Source organism: Balaenoptera borealis, assembly GCF_965194805.1.
Source record: "Balaenoptera borealis genome assembly, chromosome: 8".
Taxonomy (NCBI): Eukaryota; Metazoa; Chordata; class Mammalia; order Artiodactyla; family Balaenopteridae; genus Balaenoptera; species Balaenoptera borealis.
Genome location: NC_138865.1, coordinates 65782335 through 65802461, shown reverse-complemented (window position 1 = coordinate 65802461; position 20127 = coordinate 65782335). Strand labels below are relative to the sequence as shown.

The following is a 20127-nucleotide window of genomic DNA, read 5'->3' as shown; positions in this document are numbered from 1 at the left end:
TTTGTTGTACATCTTCTCCATTACAGTGTGAGCTCCCAGAAAGGGGGACCCTCACTGTCTGGCTCACTAGCGTGTCTCCAGTGCCTGCAATGGTATCTGGCATGAGCTTGGCACACAGTGGGTACTCAAGTATTTGTTCAATGAATGGTCTTACTGAAGGAATTCCTTATTGAGGTTTTTTCCTTTAAACACCTGGAGCGGAATGTTACTCTAGGGATTGGACAGCTTGATACTATTTAATGATACATTGAATTAACAACATATAATACTAACTCCGGTTGTTGATTTATAAGGTTAGTAAGTTTAGACTCATTAATGTATTCTAATTGGAAATGTTAAGACTAACTGAATAATGGTAAAAGCTGTATCCTTCTGATGGTTTGTATAGAAAAAATACTCTAGGAATTAACAATGGTTTGCTTCTGGTTTTAATTATTCTTCCTAGAGAAATATGACCTCTAAATAAGCAAAATACCTACTGTGTAGCATAGGGAACTCTACTCAATGTTCTGTAATAACCTATATGGGAGAAGAATCTGAAAAAGAAGAGATATATGTATATGTATGGCTGAATCACTTTGCTGTGCACCTGAAACTGGCACAGCATTGTAAATCAACTATACTCCAATATAAAATAAAAATAAAACAAAGAAAAATAGACTTTTATAAATATTTTTTAATTGAAGTATTAATAAAATTAATTGCATAAGTTATTTTGATCACTTCTAGGCATATCTATGTATATATTTTGAGATAATATTATTTAAAAAGGTTTAAAAAATTGGAACTATACCCCAGAAATATGGTATTAATTTTGTACTCAGCTGCTAGCCGTATTTGTAGGAAGAAAGAGAGTACAGAGATAACAGGAAGCAAAAATTTTTACTGATCAGATGGATAATATTTTAGTTAGACCTGAGCCTGATTTGGAGATAAAACACAACCACACTGGTGCACACACACATACCTGCAGTCCAGACAGTGAGTCCCGAAGACCCCTGCTCAGCACCGAGTTTTTTAAGGAAAGTCAGTGAGGTCTAGCGTTTGTGATTTTGAAAATAAATCTCACTCATTTCCCTGAAGTGATGAGATGTAATGCCTTTTCACTAACTGATTGGCGACTGTGGGTTCTCATACAGAAAATCTAAACTTATATTAATTAAGTACTTTTGATACCCCTGATAAGCATAGCAGGGGCTTGTAAATTCCTTCAGGATGCCTATTTCCTTGTTGCTACTCTTTCACTTAAAGCCACCACCATCACCACCTACAAGAACCCCAGAAAACCCTTTAAATGAAAAGAGATTGCTGAATCAAATCCGTAACTCTTAGGGAAAAATCAGAAGGTTAATGCAAATTTATATACTATGTAGTTCATGGAAAACAAGCATTAGTGCTGTTAACCTTGCTAATTACTGTGACAGATATAGCAGTTCACAAATTATATTGCTTAACTTATCTTTTTCCTCCGTATTTCTCTTCCTCCTTTTCAGACTGTTTAATATTGCCTTTTAGATAGCACTTTGTAGAAAATATTTATTACTTAATATTTGTTTTATAAAAATTATTCTTTGACTTGAGCATATAGGAAAGCAGCTTTTTTTTTTTTTGATTGCCCTTCTGCAGGTAGGCTTACAAATGGATTTATAAACGCTACTTCTGTGACCCCAAATGTGTTCATTCTTTGTCAGCTTACTTTTCAAGGTGTAGGTCTTGACTAGGATGGTGAAGTATGTTCTTTATCTTTGGTGACTCAATTTCATTTAGTGTGTACCTTTTATGTGTGCTGGGAACTGTGCTAATCATTTTAAGAAATCATTTCAGGTAATCCAGACAACAGATGTTTCAGGTAGGTGTTTTTTGGCCACATTTGTAAACTAAGAACTCTGAGACTGGTGCTTAGTGAGTCTTGCAGCTGGGATTTTTAACTTTTATTTGTCTGACTCTTCTTATAGATTTAAAGAGAAAAGGAAAGAGCAAAGGTGAAGGAACAGGCAAGAAGAAAGTGTGCCTGTCTTTCTTGTTTATACCATCAACTTTCTTTTAATGAGATTTTCTGCAGAACCAAAAGAGAAACCAGCCTCTTATACTTTGGGACAAAACTATGGCATAAAAGAGATTTTCAGAAGGGTGAAATGTGGCTAGATTCTAATCTTGTTATAATTGATAGCAGTTATTTGGATGGGGGAACCATTGGAGTTGAGAGTGGGAGAGACCACTGGCCCAGCTTCGTTTGCTTCAGATTTGTTCTTTAGATATCCCTGGGAAATCTACTTGAAATCAGAAAGAAAACCCCACATTTTAGAAAGAACGAGTTTTACCTTGAGGATTTTGTCTTCCTCTAGGGAATGGGTGATGATTCTTCAATTAGATGCTTACTTTCAGTCCCCCCAAATGAAGTTTTGGAAAAAGCAAGTCTGTTCCTGTTGAGAGCTAAGAGTGCTTTGTCTATCAAACCTGTCAGATAAGAACTGCTAGGATGGGGACCAGCCTAACTTCCGAAGGCTATAACACAATCCTTACTCTTCCAGTATTTCGGGTCAACTAATTTTTACTTTAATTTTCATGCATTTCCTCATGTTATTTGGAACCTTTTTTATTTATTTATTTTTTTTAAATTTATTTTTATTTATTTATGGCTGTGTTGGGTCTTCGTTTCTGTGCGAGGGCTTTCTCTAGTTGTGGCAAGCGGGGGCCACTCTTCATCGCGGTGAGCGGGCCTCTCACTATCGCGGCCTCTCTTGTTGCGGAGCACAGGCTCCAGACGCGCAGACTCAGTAATTGTGGCTCACCGGCCCAGTTGCTCTGCGGCATGTGGGATCTTCCCAGACCAGGACACGAACCCGTGTCCCCTGCACTGGCAGGCAGATTCTCAACCACTGCGCCACCAGGGAAGCCCTGGAACCTTTTTTAATCCATTTAAAAAATAATGTCTGCGTTGGATGTCTCTGGATCGAGAATGTTTTGTTGAAATTGTCTTGGCTCCTTGAAATATAAACTCACTATGAATCAGCTTAGCCAAAAGGAAGAATTTAATTGGCTCACATAGCCATGAATGGTCAGAAACATCTGGAACCCTTGGAAGTTGCCAGGGTGTGTTGGATCCTGGGCCCCACTTCTCTTTGTGTGTTGCCTTCATTTTTCTCCCTGGCTCATATATTTCTCCCTGTATCACTAGAAAGGAAAGCTGCCCCATTTGGGGAGGGACCATGGAATCTCCTGGCTTGGATTCTGTGCCAATCTCTTGTTTAAATCACTGAGGCCAAGGGTAGGAAGGTATTGGGATTGTCCTGGCTTGGGTCACAGGCCTGCCTCTGTGGCAGTGAGGGCAGAGGCACGAAGAATGGCAGCCCCCATTAGAATTACATGTTTGTGTTTGGAGGAGATGGTTCCCCATTAAGAAGGAGAGTGCTATTACCTGAATTATGCTGCACGAAGGGAATAAAACTCGATGTCTCCTACAGATACAAGGCAAAGAAAATCCCAAATAAATGTTCAAGTATTTGCTTAAAAATTTTAGGAAGGCTGATTCAATTACTTTAACTGGCTCTTAACTTATTTTCTGTAAGATTTGAAAAGATGTCCTGTGGGCTTATTTCCTTAAGATGGAATGAATATATATATTTAAGATATTAAAGTTATTAAAATGTATGTTTGTTTAACTTATTAAAAGCATTTCTAGCAATTGATCAGTAACTTTTACCCTAAGTAGAGGCAATTGGCAAAAATAAATCTTTATACTGGACTTGAAACTAAAAGATCTATAACTTATTAAGTTTTTTTCTGACTACTTGAACCAAAATTGCTCTTTTCTCGTGACTTAAATAGTCACAGTATCTAATAGTTTTTCCACTTTATTATGTCCTGTACTAATAGTCAGTTTTACCACTTTTTTATGTCCTGTTCTTTCAGAATTCTTTTTTTCATTGGTTTGTGTGTTTCGGTCTTGTCTCCACAAGGAGACTTGCTGCATCTTGAGGGCAGCACCACAGCACCTTTGTCAAGCCAGGCACCACCATAGGCTCATAGGCCTGTTTAGTTATTGAAGCAGGATTCTGCTTCTGTTTTTTGGGATCTGCTAACTTGTATATCACATATCTACAGTATCATGCTTTTTTTTTTTAATTTTATTTTTAATTTTTTTACTTTTTGTATTTTGGCCATGCTGTGCGGCATGCAGGATGGTCCCCCGACCAGGGATTGAACCCGGGGCTCTGCAGTGAAAGTGCCGAATCCTAACCACTAGGCCCCCAGGGGGCTGTGCGGCATGCTTCTTTCAGTCTTTATTGATCTTTTTATAATACTCTTTTTGGTTTCTTATGGGTAAATATTACAAAATTAGCCTATAAAATAATATAGTCATGTATCTTGTGTGATGCCCTGTATAGAACTGACCTGATGTATAGGAAATTTTTAGAAGTTACAAAAACCTGTTAGAAAGTTTTAGACACTCTACTATATTTTGATTGTCAGCGATAATAACAGATTTGATAGCTTGCCTAAGAGAAATCCACAGACAGTACACTCCAAATTTAATATAGCCAAATGTTGTGTCCACCCCTTCTTCCCTTCCTCCAAATGACTGATTACTTGTGGGGGCTCCATACGTGGTTTCTTTATTTAAGGATTCGTGCACAAAGCTTCTGGAATGTTATTTTATAGCATATATTTCTGAGAGGACATAGCATCCAACTGTGTGATCTCTGAAATGATCTTCTGACCAGAGACCAAAAAAAGCCCATTTAACAATCTTCCTTGAAAAGTGAATGTTCTTTGGCAAGGCATTATACATCAACAAGGGCTTGAATTAGATGGGTTGCCGTCATCATCTTCGCTCTTATAAGTTACCTCTCTCAGCCCACCTGAGTAAATATTAACATCATTTAGGGAATGTCAGGTGTTGGCAGAAACATGTGACTATTTACTGTCTCCCCGCCCCCCCAATTTTATTGAGAAATAATTGACATACAGCACTGCGTAAGTTTAAAGCATACAGCATGATGGTTTGATTTACATATATTGTGAAATGATGGCCACAGTAGGTTCAGCTAATGTTCATTTTCTCGTATAGATACAATAAAAAGAAAATGAAGAAAAAAAGAAAAAAAATTCTTCTTGTAATAAGAACTCATAGGATTACCTCTCCTAACTTTTCTGTGTATCATACAGCATTGTTGGCTATAGTCATCATGTTGTTCATTGCATCCCTAGTACTTATTTATCTTATAACTGGAGGTTTGTACCTTTTGACCACGTTCCTCCAGTTCCGCGTTTCCCCACCTTTGGCCTCTGGTAGCCTCAAGTCTGATCTCTTTTTCTGTGAATTGGTATCTTTTTTAAAAAAAAAATCCACATATAAGTGAATACTTCTTTTTTTAAAATTTAAGGTTGTATACCTTTTTTGTTTGTTTGTTTTTTGCACGTTGCTTGAGTTGTCTTTGGGTAGCTTGGTTGCTTTGTGTAACGTGCACTTTTGAAAGACTCTCAATTTTCAAAGAGGTTTCCAGCTGTACAGTGGCTGTGTAGGTAGTTTTCCCTTGAAGATTAAACATCAATCACAGGAAATCTCCTTGAAAATGCTTCAATACTTTGTTGGAGATAATTGTGGTAGAACTCTGTAAGCCAATTGTAGTGGAACTCTTTAAGCTACTTTATCTTATTCATGGATGGTACGAGTATCCTTTGAATAAATGATAACTTGGAAAGGATACTGCCCTCCGAAGATTTCTGTATAAGGTAAGTTTGTTTTTCATTGGGAAAATATTGGATTTGAAAATTTTTGATATGGACAAATAGCTTCTTACAGGCATGTTTTTGTTTATTACCAATTTTTGAAGTTACTATATTTTTGATTCTTCTGGAAGTGGCAGTTTGTTTCTGTTTTATTAATGCTTGATCCTGTAAAACATTGCATCTGTGTTCGGTGACTTTTGGTTTTGTTTGTTTGTTTGTTTCCTGTTTGTTCATTAAATATTTATTGAGCCACCCACCAGTCAGATACTGGGCTCGGTGCTAGCGATACCATGGTGAATAGGGCAGAATGGTCTTCATGAAACTTACAGTTTAGAAATATAGCTTTTAGTACCCCCACCCTCCCCTTTATTTTCTAGCAGTAGCAGAACACTTGTTCTTAGCACAATTTTATTGGAATCCAAATCTTACATTAATTCAAATCTTACACAGAATATTCATGCATAAGCCAGAAAAAAATTTTCTGTGATGGGTCCTCACTTTGGAGAACACTGGCCTGGCACAGAGGTTCTCAAACTTTCCATTTGAAAATTTCTTCAGAAGGGCAATTTATACAAAATTGAAAATAAAGGCAGAGCTGACCTGGCTGAAATGTGTTTGGTGGGACCCTCTCCCTTACCAACTCCTTCCTTGAGGTACCTTCAGGAAACCCTGGGGCCCTGGGGGGTGCCATGGAAAACAGAAAATCAGTCATTTGATCATCTAGTACTTGAAAAATCACTTTGCTACTGAATATGTTATGTGTTGAGTATTTTGGAGAGGTCAGTGTTAAGACGTAAAGATTTCTTTTATGTTGTTTATGGGTGATATCAACTAATAATTTATAATATCTTTTTTCTTGCTGCAGTTGCTTTACTTATGATTGTCTACAGATGTGGCTGCTAGACTTTTTTTTTTTCCATCTAATTGTTCTGTCCGGAAATGGGCCACAGGTGGCATAAGGGTGAGGCCAAGCTCTGGCTGAATTCCTTTCCTCAGGGGCTTTTTATATGGTGTCCCTGTAGGGCCTCAGTTCAAACACCTTGTCCTCCGGTCATAGTTAGAGACTCCCAGCTTCTGTTTTCAGGACTGGTGTTTAAGAGACACCTCCTTACAAATATGTTCTTTGTAATTGTTTGTTGTAGCTTGTGTCACTCAGGAAGCCAACTTTGAGACTCAGATTTGTGTGCTGGAAGCAGCAACCTTGGGGAGGGAGGAAGGCAGGACTAGGCAGAAGGGAAAGTTGACTGCTTTCGAGCCCTGGGCAGATCTCAGAGGCAGCTCTGGACCTGGCAGGGCCCTCCAGAATTGCCCCAAATGGAGGCAAGAGGGCCAGGCCTTAATACTCAGGCTTGGACCATTCATTGCATACGGGCCACCATCCCCTCTCTCGCCAGGGGCATGATCCTGGGGGACGGAATGAGACCCTGGGTGAGCATGATGTGGGGCAAGGATCCTCCCTTTGGTGAAGGTGCTGAGGGCCTCATCCAGAAAAGGAGAGTCTGGGCACCTACCAAAGCATCCCTTACAGTCACACATTCTGTTTCTCACATTCATCTGTTTTTAAGAACTGAAAATGAAGTAAGCAGTGTTCTGTTTTCCACAGTTAACTAATGAGACTTCATAGTATAAAATAGTAATGCTTAAACTTTAATAAATGAACAAATGGTAAAACTTGTTAACATCATCAGTAATGTGAAAATGTAATATAATCACACATACAAAATCTATAGCTGTTCAGCCTTCTTTTTGACACAGGAATATGCCTTGATTAAAAAGTATATTGTAAATTACTTCAGAAATATTGAGTTTTGTGAAATATAATTTAGGCACTTTGCTTTTTGATTCGTGAAGTTTTTTATAACAAGAACTAAAGAAAAGTTTTGAGTAGTGGTTTGATGACTTTGTTCTTTGTATCTGCATTTTATCAATATTTAAAATGTCATTATCATTTGCCTGGTGTGTACTATAACTTTAATTTCAAAGGCTAGTGACTTTTTTTTTTTTTTTCCAATTGTGAATTTTAAAAGTGGGTAAATGTAAGAAGGATAGCTGGAAGAACTATTCTGTGTGTATATTGGAACTTTGGCCTGTTAGCAGACAGAAAACTTTTTTTTTCTAAAAGTTGGATCACTCTGCAGTGATTGCAGTGATCATTGTAAAGGGTGTGGGTATGTCCTGGGGAGGGACAGACTTGGTAGCACCTGTCACTTCCTTCTTCTTGGCATCTTCCTGTGATTGATGAGGAAACAGGAATGGAATATGGGTCTGGAGAGCATGTCTTGGGCTTTGGAGTCAGATCTGGGGTTGGGCTCCAGCCCTGTCATCAACCTTGCTCAAGTAAATTAATCCCTCTAAGTCTTAGTTTCCTCATCAGTAAAATGGAGGTGTTAGTAGGAGAACTTTTATCACAGGATCTCAGCACAAGGCTTGGCGTCTTAAAAGTGCTTGATAAATGGTGGCTGTGATAAGCGATATAATCATGTTTATTGGTCAGATATTCTTTTCACTCAGCCTTCAACACTTTAGTAACTGTTGAAAGCAAATCAGGCACACGTGCTTATGCCAGTAAAAGAGGGGAGGGTCAATTTAGAGTTGCTGTTTGTCAGAAAACTATCCTTGTGGACTTGAGCCTGAATCTTCATGGGAGGTGACTGAGTAGCAAGAAGAAGAGGAAATATACAAAGGAGGAGGAAAGGGCCACTTCACACACAGCCTCCGTTAGGGGAACGGAGTAGAGGGCAGTGCTGTTTCAGGACTGACCTACCTGAGCGTGGCCTGGACCTGGAAGGGGATCTCCCCTCTGTGGCCCTGGGCTTGGTAAGACTGCCCTTGATGTCACAGGGTGGCGGGGGTGTGTGGTGGGAGTGGGCCAGTGGGAGGTGCCAGTGGCCAGGGACCTCTGCAGCTGCCTGTGTGAGACAGCACAGTGACAAAGGTAGGGGTAGCAGGACAGCTGAGGACATTGATTTCTAAGTACATTGTGATAGCCCCAGGGCTCCCAAAAGATATTAGGGAGCCCCTGGGGGATGATCTGAGAAATAGGAGTTACCCTTTAGTAGTGCTGGTAAACACTTCTGCTAGACTAATGGACTGAGCATATCTTGAAAGAGACCAGTTCATAGAGAAAGCCTGAATCAGAGGAATGGATCTAGTACATTTTGAAAAATACAGCTTTACCTACTGACAGTTCGAAATGTCAGTCTGATATTATTCAGTTAAAGATAGTATTTGTATTACAATCACCAGGATAACATCATTTTAGGTCTATGAGAAAACCACCCAAAGATGTACTTGGGGTTATTCTGTTTTCCTTGGCCTTCAAATTAGATCTTTTCCCCCCTTAGTTATAAAAGACTCTGGTTTTAAATAAAACACAACCCTGTAAATATCTAATTAGTGTGTTCATAGTTCATTAGTGATTCATAGTTTCTTTTTATTTATTTATTTATTTATTTATTTATTTATTTATTTATTTTTGGCTGTGTTGGGTCTTCGTCTCTGTGCGAGGGCTTTCTCTAGTTGCGGCAAGCAGGAGCCACTCTTCATCGCGGTGCGCGGGCCTCTCACCATCGCGGCCTCTTTTGTTGCGGAGCACAGGCTCCAGACGCGCAGGCTCAGTAGTTGTGGCTCACGGGCCTAGTTGCGCCGCGGCATGTGGGATCCTCCCAGACCAGGGCTCGAACCCGTGTCCCCTGCATCGGCAGACAGATTCTCAACCGCTGCGCCACCAGGGAAGCCCCATAATTTCTTAATGTTAGCAGAATTGTTTGCAATATTCCTTATATCTGAAACAAAAACACTGTCCTAAAGGTTAAATGAACAGTTAATAATTTCAGCACACCAGTGTGTACTTGAGGGTATACAATGGTAGGCATCTTATTTGGTGGTTTTCAAAGGACACAAAGAAGTGTGAGACACATTTATATCCTCAAAGAATTAAGAATTAGCTGCCTAACTGAGCAGTGGTGGCGCAGAATAGAGTGCTTGGCTGTAAAGCAGACACTCACTATAAAAGGTAGGTTAAAATGGATAATTTGTTTGAAAATTTCTGGGTGGTGGTAGGCATTCTCTCCCTCACAGAACTCAGTGCCTTTCCAGACAGAAGTGATTTATGCACACCACACAGCAGCTAGCTATGGAAAGTAGTAGATGATAAATACTACATGAGAAATATAACGGAAGGGCTCTGGGAGGATGAAAAGGGGTAGGATTGCCGAGATTTCCAGTGGTCAGAGAAAGCTTCAAGGAGGAGGTGGAATCTGGGAAAGGCTTGGGAAAATGGGATTTGAAGCAGAATGGAGGGGCTGTTTGTGGTGAGGAGTGAGGTCAGAAAACCCCTGTGAGGGATAGAATAATTCATAGTCCAAACTGTGGAGAGTGGACTGCTGCTATTTGTGGCTGTGGCTAAACTGTGTGTGTGTGTGTGGGGGGGGCATCCTGAAAGCCAAGCAGTAAGGAATAAAGGTTTTTATCCTATGATAGTGATATGAGGTCTGTAGCTGCCCAAGGAGATAGACAGTTTAGTTATGGTAATGGTCTAGCTGAGGCAGATCAGGGTTGGAATTGAGGTTTTGCTGCAGGGAGGTGGATATGAAGCTTTGAGGGTGTAGAGTGGATGGGACTTGTGACTGGCAGTGGGGGCAGAGAGGATGACAAATTAAAGAAGGGGTGACTCTGATAGTTCCAGTATGGGATGCTAAGGGCAAATGGAGTTCTGAACTGCAATGGGGAAGCTGGGGGAGATAACCAACTTAAAGGGGGAAATCACAAATTTGATCTTGTTTGTTGTGAGTCTTTTGAAGTGATAGGATACTTTCATAGAAAAGTCTAGGAGATGGTCAGAGCCTTAGAATTAGGACTCCCCTGACTGAGGTCACTAATTGTCTGTAATAAACCCCTATGCATACGGACCTTCTAGCTTGCCTCTATTTAGTCACCAATTCCTGCTTCAGATAGATTTTAAACAAGTGAAGGAAGTGACATGAACTGATTGGCTACATGGACTAGAGAGGGTAAGGCTGAAGACTAGCTAAGAGGCTGCTGTAATGATGTGTGTGACAGAATGGTGCCTGGACCAAGGCGGTTGTAGTTAGGATAGAGAACTGTAGACAGGTTCATGAGATTTCTCTTGTATAAGTTACAGGTGGAGCACATAAAACTTGGGGATTGATTAGATAGGGGAGTACAACCACAGACAAATTCCGTTTCTCTGGGCAGTTAGATGAGGAACTCTGTAAAAGAAGCAGGTCTGTCCTGAAGATGCTGGAGGATTAAGCTTTGGACAAATTGTGTTTGAGGGCTGCTAAATGGATTTGTTCAGTAGCTGGTTGGTTTTTGAAGTGCAGAACTCAGAGGGACACACATGGGATGGAGGTATGGTTCAGCAACATGTGGGTGATCTTGAAGGCTTGAGGGAAGGTGGTTCCCTTAGGGAAGAATGTGGAAGCACTAAAGCATGGTGCCCTGGGGAACGTTAGGCAGCCAGAAGGTAGGTTTGGCAAGAGCAGAAGGTAGAAAAGCACTGGAAATGACTTAAATCATCAAAGTCAAGAGAAGTGAGTGTTTAAGGAGCTAGTTGAAAATTCCAGAGAGGACAAGGTAGGTAAAGACTAAACAACGTGGCAACCTTTGTCCAAGCAGTCATAACTGAGTGTGATGGGAATAGGATCCAGACTGAGCTGGACTCCAGGGTGAATGGGATAAAATGAGGCAAGTACTGGAAGTGGTGTGTGTAAAGGGAAGAAAAGAAAGTAGATGGGTGGTAGCAGGATGAAGGGCCCAGAGAAGGTATTTTTTTGAGGCAGAAGAGATAATAAGCATGTCTAAATGCTGATGGGAAACGGTCAGATGGGTGGGCAAGTAGGCGGTATTTTTATGCTGTTATTTCCAAATAAATGCTGAGAATTGTTTAATGTTTCCATGAAGTAGTAGAATTTACTAGAAGACAGAAATTAATAAAACCTTGTATGTTAGAGCAGCAGGATTTCAAACTTCTTAAAAGCATACAAGTGATTCAGGTTTTTAAGGGCTTTTATCCCCCCCCATGATTGCTCTCGTTCAGGGCATTCTGTTTCAGTTATATTCTGATAGTTGCTTATGTTGATTTTTTAAATTGTTTAGATGAAAAATATTAACATTCTTATGAAGCTGGAACTTTTTTCTGGTTGACTTGTATTTATTACCCTTTTTTTTTCTTTTTATAAAGAACTTAGATGGTACTTTTCTTTGCTGGCTGCTACATTCATAGGAGCTAAGTTTTTAGGGCAGTTATATCAGGAACTTATTTTTGCCCCATGCCATTTAAGTGGAAATTAAGTGCCCCAGTCCTGCCCATCTACCTTGAGCACACTTTGTCCTTCACAGTGTAAGATCCAGGGGGGATGAAGAGAAGGCAAGGCAAAATGGGGAGACCATACTAAAAGTACAGAGTCCTGGGAGAAAGATTTGATTGAATTAGGTATTTGAACGGATTAGGAAGTTGAAACTGGTAGAGTGGATCCTGAGTATGCCAGGCTGACCCTGTAATTAGGAAATGAGGTATTGGCTTATATAATTTCTTACCTGTTCTTCCAATTTCCCACTTTCATGATTTTTTCTTCTTGCTGTATCCTTCCTCTCCTTCCACATCTTCCATCCTGGAGGGTCAGGAACATGATTCATCATTTTGAGAGCCACAAAAGTCAGCACATACTTTCTGAGCATCTGCTTTTCTGGTGCTTTGTTCTACGAGAGACACTGGTCCTTGCTCCTAGGGAGGTTGAAAGGAGAGAGGGAGGCAGAAAGGTAAAAAAATTAAATTCTGAGTACCATGGTGGAAACCTGTCTTCTGTGTGGTTGATAGAGCAAAAGGAGGAGTGTGGAGCTCTCCCTGGGGGTGACTCAAGCTGAGTGGAGAAAAAGGAGTGGAGGTTTTGTTGGCCGGACAGGAATGGTAAGGGTGTGTAAATCCCAGAAATAGGGGATGGAAAGTAGTGGAGGTATAAAGTAACAAAGACACCGGAAGGGCATTCAAGTGGTTTGGTAAACCAAAGAGCAGGATTTGATTGGGACATTGGTCAGTAGGTGCAACTGAAGAGGTGTCAGGATAGCTGCAGGTCTGTGTGCCCTGCAAAAAAGTTCAGCTTCTATCCTTCAGGTAAGTCAGCCACTGAAGGCCCAGGGTTTTGTCATGATCAGATCTGTAGTTTGCAAAGATGACTTTGGCACACCATGGAGGGTAGTTTGGAAGGGTACAACAGAAGGTGGGTGCCCACCTGTAAGGTCAGTTACAACTTAGTGACCTGAAGGCCAAACTGCACTGAGGGGACACACTCAGTGCCCTTATAAGTCATGTGTCCAATTTAAAGAATTTTTGATACATGTATAATGTATGGAAAAAATCTTTCTGATGATTAGCCTCCAGAGAATTTTTACTAGAACCCTTTTAAGAGATGTGTTTACTATGTGTTGGCTATGTGATTTTTGTCAGAATTGTGAAGATCAATTGAAAGACTATGTCAAGTGTATTTTTTATCCTTATATTTATGTTTATATATACATTTATATTATGTTTTCTGTGAGCAGATGGTTGAATTTCAGGTTAATGAACTTTAACTCTGACACCATTTTTTTAAAAAAGTGAACCTGGAGATATAAATATCTCCATGTCCAACCCTTACATGAGTGCATGCCTGTGTGTGTATACACATGCATGTGTTAGCATGTATTTTATGCTTGTCTGGGGCATGTATGTGTATGTGTGTGTGTGTGTGTGTGTGTCCTTTTCTGGGTATATTTGGCAACGTAAACCAGGGATTAAAAATTGCTGAGAAGTGGCCAATGTATAAATATACGTTGGGTGATTGTCATTTAGTTATGCTAAAATTTTATCTTCCCAATTCAGTTGGAATAATTTCATTAACAGTGCCTGAAGCAACAGGATATATGGTTGAATTTTCTTTTAGAGAATTGCCTAGTTACAACGGATCCAATTAAGTTCTGCATATGTTATCAGTGGCATTAAATGCAACCAAGTGTGGTGTCAAGTAAAATGAGAAGTTATTTTAGTAAAAAAGTAACTTGTACTTAATATATATTGAGCTAGTAAACAGCAAATGTAGGTCTGAAGAGTAACATATTCTTATTTAAAACATGAAATGGGGCTTCCCTGGTAGCGCAGTGGTTGAGAATCTGCCTGCCAATGCAGGGGACACGGGTTCGAGCCCTGGCCTGGGAAGATCCCACATGCCGCGGAGCAGCTAGGCCCGTGAGCCACAACTACTGAGCCTGTGCATCTGGAGCTTGTGCTCTGCAACAAGAGAGGCCACGATAGTGAGAGGCCCGCGCACCACGATGAAGAGTGGCCCCCGCTCGCCGCAACTGGAGAAAGCCCTCGCACAGAAACGAAGACCCAACACAGCCAAAAATAAATAAATAAAAAATAAAAAAATAAAAAAATAAAGGAATTCCTTTAAAAAAAAAAAACATGAAATGATCATTTAACTTGAGATTATTGTTTTAAAATTTGTTAGTAAGTTCACAGTAAATAAAATCAAGTATGTAACTTTTGAAAACACCAGGAACTAGAAATGAGTAATACTTGAAGACGAATTTCTGTTTTCTAAGGGTGAACAACTCTTTCTTTCTTTTTTTTTTTGGCTGTGCCACATGGCTTGCAGATCTTAGTTCCCCAACCAGGGATCCAACCCAGGCCCCGGCAGTGAGAGCACCGAGTCCCAACCACTGGACCACCAGGGAATTCCCAACAATTCTTTTTTCTATAATCAAGATTTTAAAAGTCACATAATTGTGAAATAAATCAAAGCTGCCTTTTTTATGGCTGGTAAATTTTTATTTAAAATCTATTTGAAAAGTACAGTGTTCTTAGGTTTGGTGGAGATATAAATGTTACTATAATAATTTAATGTTCTATCCTGCTTGTCAGTAAAAACATTTTAAAAGGTTTTTATTTTTTTTATTTTTTACTTTTTTATTTTATTTTATTTTTTTTAATTTATTTGTTTATTTTATTTATTTATTTTGGCTGTGTTGGGTCTGTGTTGCTGCGCGCGGGCTTTCTCCAATTGCGGCAAGCAGGGGCACTCTTCATTGCAGTGCGCGGGCCTCTCATTGCGGTGGCTTCTCTTGCTGCAGAGCACGGGCTCCAGGCGCGTGGGCTTCAGTAGTTGCAGCATGTGGTCTCAGTTGTGGCTCACGGGCTCTAGAGCACAGGCTCAGCAGTTGTGGCAGCAGGAGCTTAGTTGCTGCGCGGCATGTGGGATCCTCCCGGACCAGGAATCGAACCCGTGTTCCCTGCACTGGCAGGCGGACTCTCAACCACTGCGCCACCAGGGAAGCCCGGTTTTTATTTTTAAAGAAAACTTTTTTTTTCTGGACTTCCTTGGTGGCGCAGTGGTTAAGAATCCACCTGCCAATGCAGGGGACACGGGTTCGAGCCCTGGTCCGGGAAGATCCCACATGCCGCGGAGCAACTAAGCCCGTGCGCCACAACTAGTGAAGCCCGCGCGCCTAGAGCCTGTTCTCCACAACAAGACAAGCCACTGCGATGAGAGGCCCGCACACTGCAACAAAGAGTAGTGCCCGCTCGCCGCAACTAGAGAAAGCCCGCACGCAGCAACGAAGACCCAACGCAGACAAAAATAAATAAATTAAAAAAAACAAAAACTTCAAAAAAAAAATTTTTTGCTTAAAAACAAAGGCCAAACTAACCAACTGCAAAACAAAAAATATACAACCAAAAATAGCCCTGGATCGCTGGGGTGCTGTGAGTGTTACAAGGGAGGTTCTAAACTCCATGCTGTGGCCAGGTGCCCCTTGTCCAAGCAGTTTGCTGGCCTTGGACCTTTGTTCCCTAATGTGTAAAATGTGGTTGGAATGGTGAGCTGGGACATTGAAATAGGTGATTTAAGTTTATTTTTCTTCTGTTTAGTGTCCAAGAGATACAGTTCTGTGTTTGGTTCTCTAATCTCTGCTTAGTTCATCTAAGTGGAGTTTGGGGTTGACCTTTTTTTTTTTAAATAAATTTATTTATTTTATATATTTTTTATTTTTGGCTGCATTGGGTCTTCGTTGCTGCGCGCGGGCTTTCTCTAGTTGCGGTGAGTGGGGACTACTCTTAGTTGTGGTGCGCGGGCTTCTCATTGCGGTGGCTTCTCTTGTTGCAGAGCACAGGCTCTGGGCGTGCAGGCTTCAGTAGTTGTGGCACGTGGGCTTAGTTGCTCCGTAGCATGTGGGATCTTCCGGGACCAGGGATTGAACCCGTGTCCCCTGCACTGGCAGGCAGATTCTTAACCACTGAGCCACCAGGGAAGTCCCTGGGGTTGACTTTTTTTTTACATAACATTATTTAGGAATAGATGTCCTTAGGATACTAGCTGAACAATTATAAATCTAAAATTTTATTTGTGTTTAAAATTTTAGGTATGCAATACCCCCAGAGCATGGAAAACGACTGGAAAGACTAGCTCAAGGTAAACTTGCTTTCTGTTTCTCATCTAGATAGGTTTTTTGTTTTTGAGGTATTGGGTTGGCCAAAAAGTTCCTTCGATTTTTAAGTAAACATAAAAGACACATTTTTCATTCTCACCAAGAATTTTATTGAACAACATATTCACTGTTTTGTTCCATTACCTTCTGCAATTTTGGGGGCAACTTCATAATTCCATCTTCCCAAAACTTTTTATCTTTTTGAGCAAAGAACTGTTCCAGGTGCCTTTTACAGGCTTCCCAGGAATTGAAAGTTTTTTCATTAAGAGAATTTTGTAAAGACTAAAATAAATGGAAATCCGAAGGTGCAACGTCTGGTGAACACCATGGATGAATCAGAACTTCCCAGCCAAGCTGTAAGTTTTTGCCTGGTCATCAGAGAAACATGCGGTCTTGCGTTATCCTGATGGAAGATTATGTGTTTTCTGTTGACTAATTCTGGACGCTTTTCGTCCAGTGCTGCTTTCATTTGGTCTAATTGGGAGCAGTACTTGTTGGAATTAATCGTTTGGTTTTCCGGAAGAAGCTCACAATAGAGGACTCCCTTCCAATCCTACCATATACACAACATCACCTTCTTTGGATGAAGACCGGCCTTTGGTGTAGTTGGTGGTGGTTCATTTCACTTGCCCCATGATCTCTTCCATTCCACATTATTGTACAGTATCCACTTTTCATCACCCGTCGCAATTCGTTTTAAAAACGGAACGTTTTCGTTAGGTTTAAGTAGAGAATCGCATGCGGAAATACGGTCAAGAAGGTTTTTTTGCTTAACTTATGTGGAACCCAAACATCAAAACGATGAACATAACCAAGCTGGTGCAAATGATTTTCAGTGCTTGATTTGGATATTTTGAGTATGTTGGTTATCTCCTGCGTGGTATAACGTTGATTGTTCTCAATTAATGTTGCTATTTGATCGCTATCAACTTCAACTGTTCTACCTGACCGTGGAGCATCGTCCAGCGAGAAATCTACAGCACGAAACTTCGCAAACCACTTTTGACACATGCAATCAGTCATAGCACCTTCTCCATACACTGCACAAATCTTTTTTTTGCATTTCAATTGTGTTTTTAGCTTTCTTTAAATAATAAAGCATAATATGCTGAAAATTTTGCTTTTTTTTTCCGTCTTCAATATTAAAATGGCTACACAAAAATTCACCAGTTTTGATAAGCTTTTTTTTTAAATGCACTCCTGATATGACAGCTGTCACAATACAATCTAACAAAATTGTTTTGAATGAAGTTAAAGACAACTAAGCGCTACTAGAGCTATCTTACGGAAAAGACCTAATGAACTTTTTGGCCAAACCAATATTTTTACAGTGTAGGATATCACTGTGTTAATTTTATTCTTTTCAAGTTATTGGCATTTAAGTATTTCTCTCATTGAGTAATTTTAATTTTTTCACATTAATGTGTGCATATTTTTCCCAGTTGCATAATCTTCATGATTATTTTAGTTGGCTGCTTAGCTTTTCGTCAACTGATTGCACTTAACCTATTTTGGTTATTTCCAAATTTTTTTCTCTTTTATATAGTGTACTTAACATCACTGTGCCAATAATATTTTTTCTTCCTTTAGTTGTACCCTTGGGATAAATTCCAAGGAGTACTGATGCTGCATCTTGGGCTGTAGGTGTTTTATGAGTACTTTTCATGTTGCCATATCATTTCACCAAAGGGTTGTGTTAAATCTCTTTTTTGACCCCCTCATTTTTATTTGGCCCCCTGGGCCTGAGAGTGCCTGAAGTATGAAGGTGAATGTCCCCAGCTAACTGGATGAGCATGATATTGTATGCCTTCTTAGACTGTTAAAATTAAACATACTTTACTGGAACTTGAATTTTTATTTTTTAAGGCTTTGTCCATCTTCTTTTTTTCTTTTTCTAGTTTTATTGAGATGTACTTGACATATAGACGTTATAAGTTTAAGCTGTTCAGCATAATGATCTGACTTACATACATCATGAAATGATGACCACAATAAGTTTGGTGAACATCCACCATCTCATATACATACAAAAATAAAGAAATGGAAAAAATTTTTTTTCCTTATGATGAAAACTCTTAGGATTTACTCTTTTAACAGCTTTCATATATAACATTCAGCAGTGTTAATTATATTTATCATGTTATATATTGCATTTCTAGTACTTATTTATCTTATAATTGGAAGTTTGTACCTTTTGACTGCCTTCATGCAGTTGCGCCTCCCTCAACCCTGTCAATCTTCTTAAGGGCCAGGTTGAGTCATTCTTCTGGGAACTCTATCAATTGCTTTCACTCTGTGACCACTTGTATCTACAGAGAGCACCTTCTACTTTTCTTCCCTGCCTTAAAGATACACCAGGCAACCTTGTTCTCATCTGCTCCCGCAAGGGAGGAGAATCATATTTACCCCCTGTTACCCTCTTTTTCTGTTTTGCTAGCCACCCTAACCAAGGACGACGTAGACTGGTAGTGACTTATTCCCAGGGGAAAGTGGAGTTCCACTGAGTGACAACTGAAGATAAGACAGAATGTCTTATTCAGAATGCCTTTATTCAGAATTGAATCCTCAGGGAGCATTGTCTTTTCAGTCAGGTGCTGATCTAAGTTTCACTGGTATGTTAGGTTTGCCTTCTAGTAGAAAAGGAATTTTGTTCCTGCATTATGTATGCTTTCATTTAATAATGAAATGGGGACACTGAGAAACCCCGTCCTTTGACTTGACAGTTCTGAACAGAAATTGTTAATGATATCTAAAAGTTACTTTCCTCCAAATTAGAGTTAGAGTATCACGTTTGTAAGAATATGCATTATTATAATTTTGGCAGGCTAATAACTATAAAGACTTAGTGTTTTCATAATGTAATACATTATAGTAATAATAGCAATGTAATTGTAATCTTGAACTTTGTTAGGGACTATTTTCATGAATATTAAGGTGGGTGAATCCTGGTTCTGGATAACAGATTAGAGCACAGCTTAGAAAATGATTACCATAATCCTTAAATACCCTGGCAATGAACTTTGTGCTAAATCTATATGCTGTGAACTATCCTCGTCCCTGTGATAATTATTCTACCATGTTCTGTTCACCTCATTGCCAGAGGACTTTTAAAATGGATCCAGTGTAAATTTTATGGTATGGACTCACATGCTAAAGTTTTTGCTATAAACTGTCTGTAAACACTTTGACGTAAACTGTCTGAAAATGACATTCCAGGAAAATGGATGCCATTTGCTTAATCAGTAAGAGGTTAAGAAACTTGAAGGTTGAACAAGAACTTTAAACTCAATTGCATGTTTTTTGAAAACTTTTTGCAGCATTATTTTGAGAAATGATTCAGGGAAAAGACCCTATAGGACAGTGGAGGATTTCTGTCTGCTGACCAGATGCCAGCCAAATTAATTGAGTTCTGCTAAGTAATTAAAATGATAAAATAATGCAGTAAATGAGATGGAGCATTATAGGTTGTCTAGGTCAAGGCAGCACTTGATACATAAAATGAAAAGCAGCCTCGGATATTTTCCATTATCTTGTCTGAACATCATAATTATCACACTTGCCTTTTATGCATGAATGCTTTCATCTTTGGTTTCTATTGAAATCTTGATTGACTGTGGCACCTACAAATATTTTATCTGAAAGACGTTATGCCTGCATCTAAATAAAGCCAGGAGTTTGATTTTGCCCTTCAGCTGCTTTCTCATCTATATAGGTTTTTTCCCAATATTATGTAGACATAACTGTAATAAAAAATCTCAAGTGAATTGTTGCAATTTTTATACTTGTTATGTTCGCCTATAATGCCATTGCATTCTTTCTAATTTTTGGCTTGATACAATTGAATGGAAAGTATAAAGGAGAATAGAGATATAATATTAAATCATAAATGACAGTTTTGAAGATTTTCAG

The 20127-nt window shown here is 39.5% G+C and overlaps 1 protein-coding gene and 1 long non-coding RNA gene across 14 annotated transcripts in view; one reads left to right on the top strand and one right to left on the bottom strand.

The window, feature by feature from the left end:
- KDM4C (lysine demethylase 4C) overlaps window positions 1-20127 on the top strand; it is a 443948-nt gene that overhangs the window by 112767 nt on the left and 311054 nt on the right. For all 13 annotated transcript variants that reach the window (XM_082404367.1, XM_082404366.1, XM_082404370.1 and 10 more), the window contains one exon: window positions 16153-16202. In XM_082404367.1, the coding sequence (XP_082260493.1) occupies window positions 16153-16202 (50 nt within the window). The remainder of the gene's footprint in view (window positions 1-16152; window positions 16203-20127) is intronic.
- The window catches only part of LOC309634415, a 30062-nt gene continuing 19087 nt past the window's right edge, over window positions 9153-20127 (bottom strand). Inside the window, exon 2 of the long non-coding RNA XR_014248080.1 lies at window positions 9153-12481. This is a non-coding gene — a long non-coding RNA (uncharacterized lncRNA). The remainder of the gene's footprint in view (window positions 12482-20127) is intronic.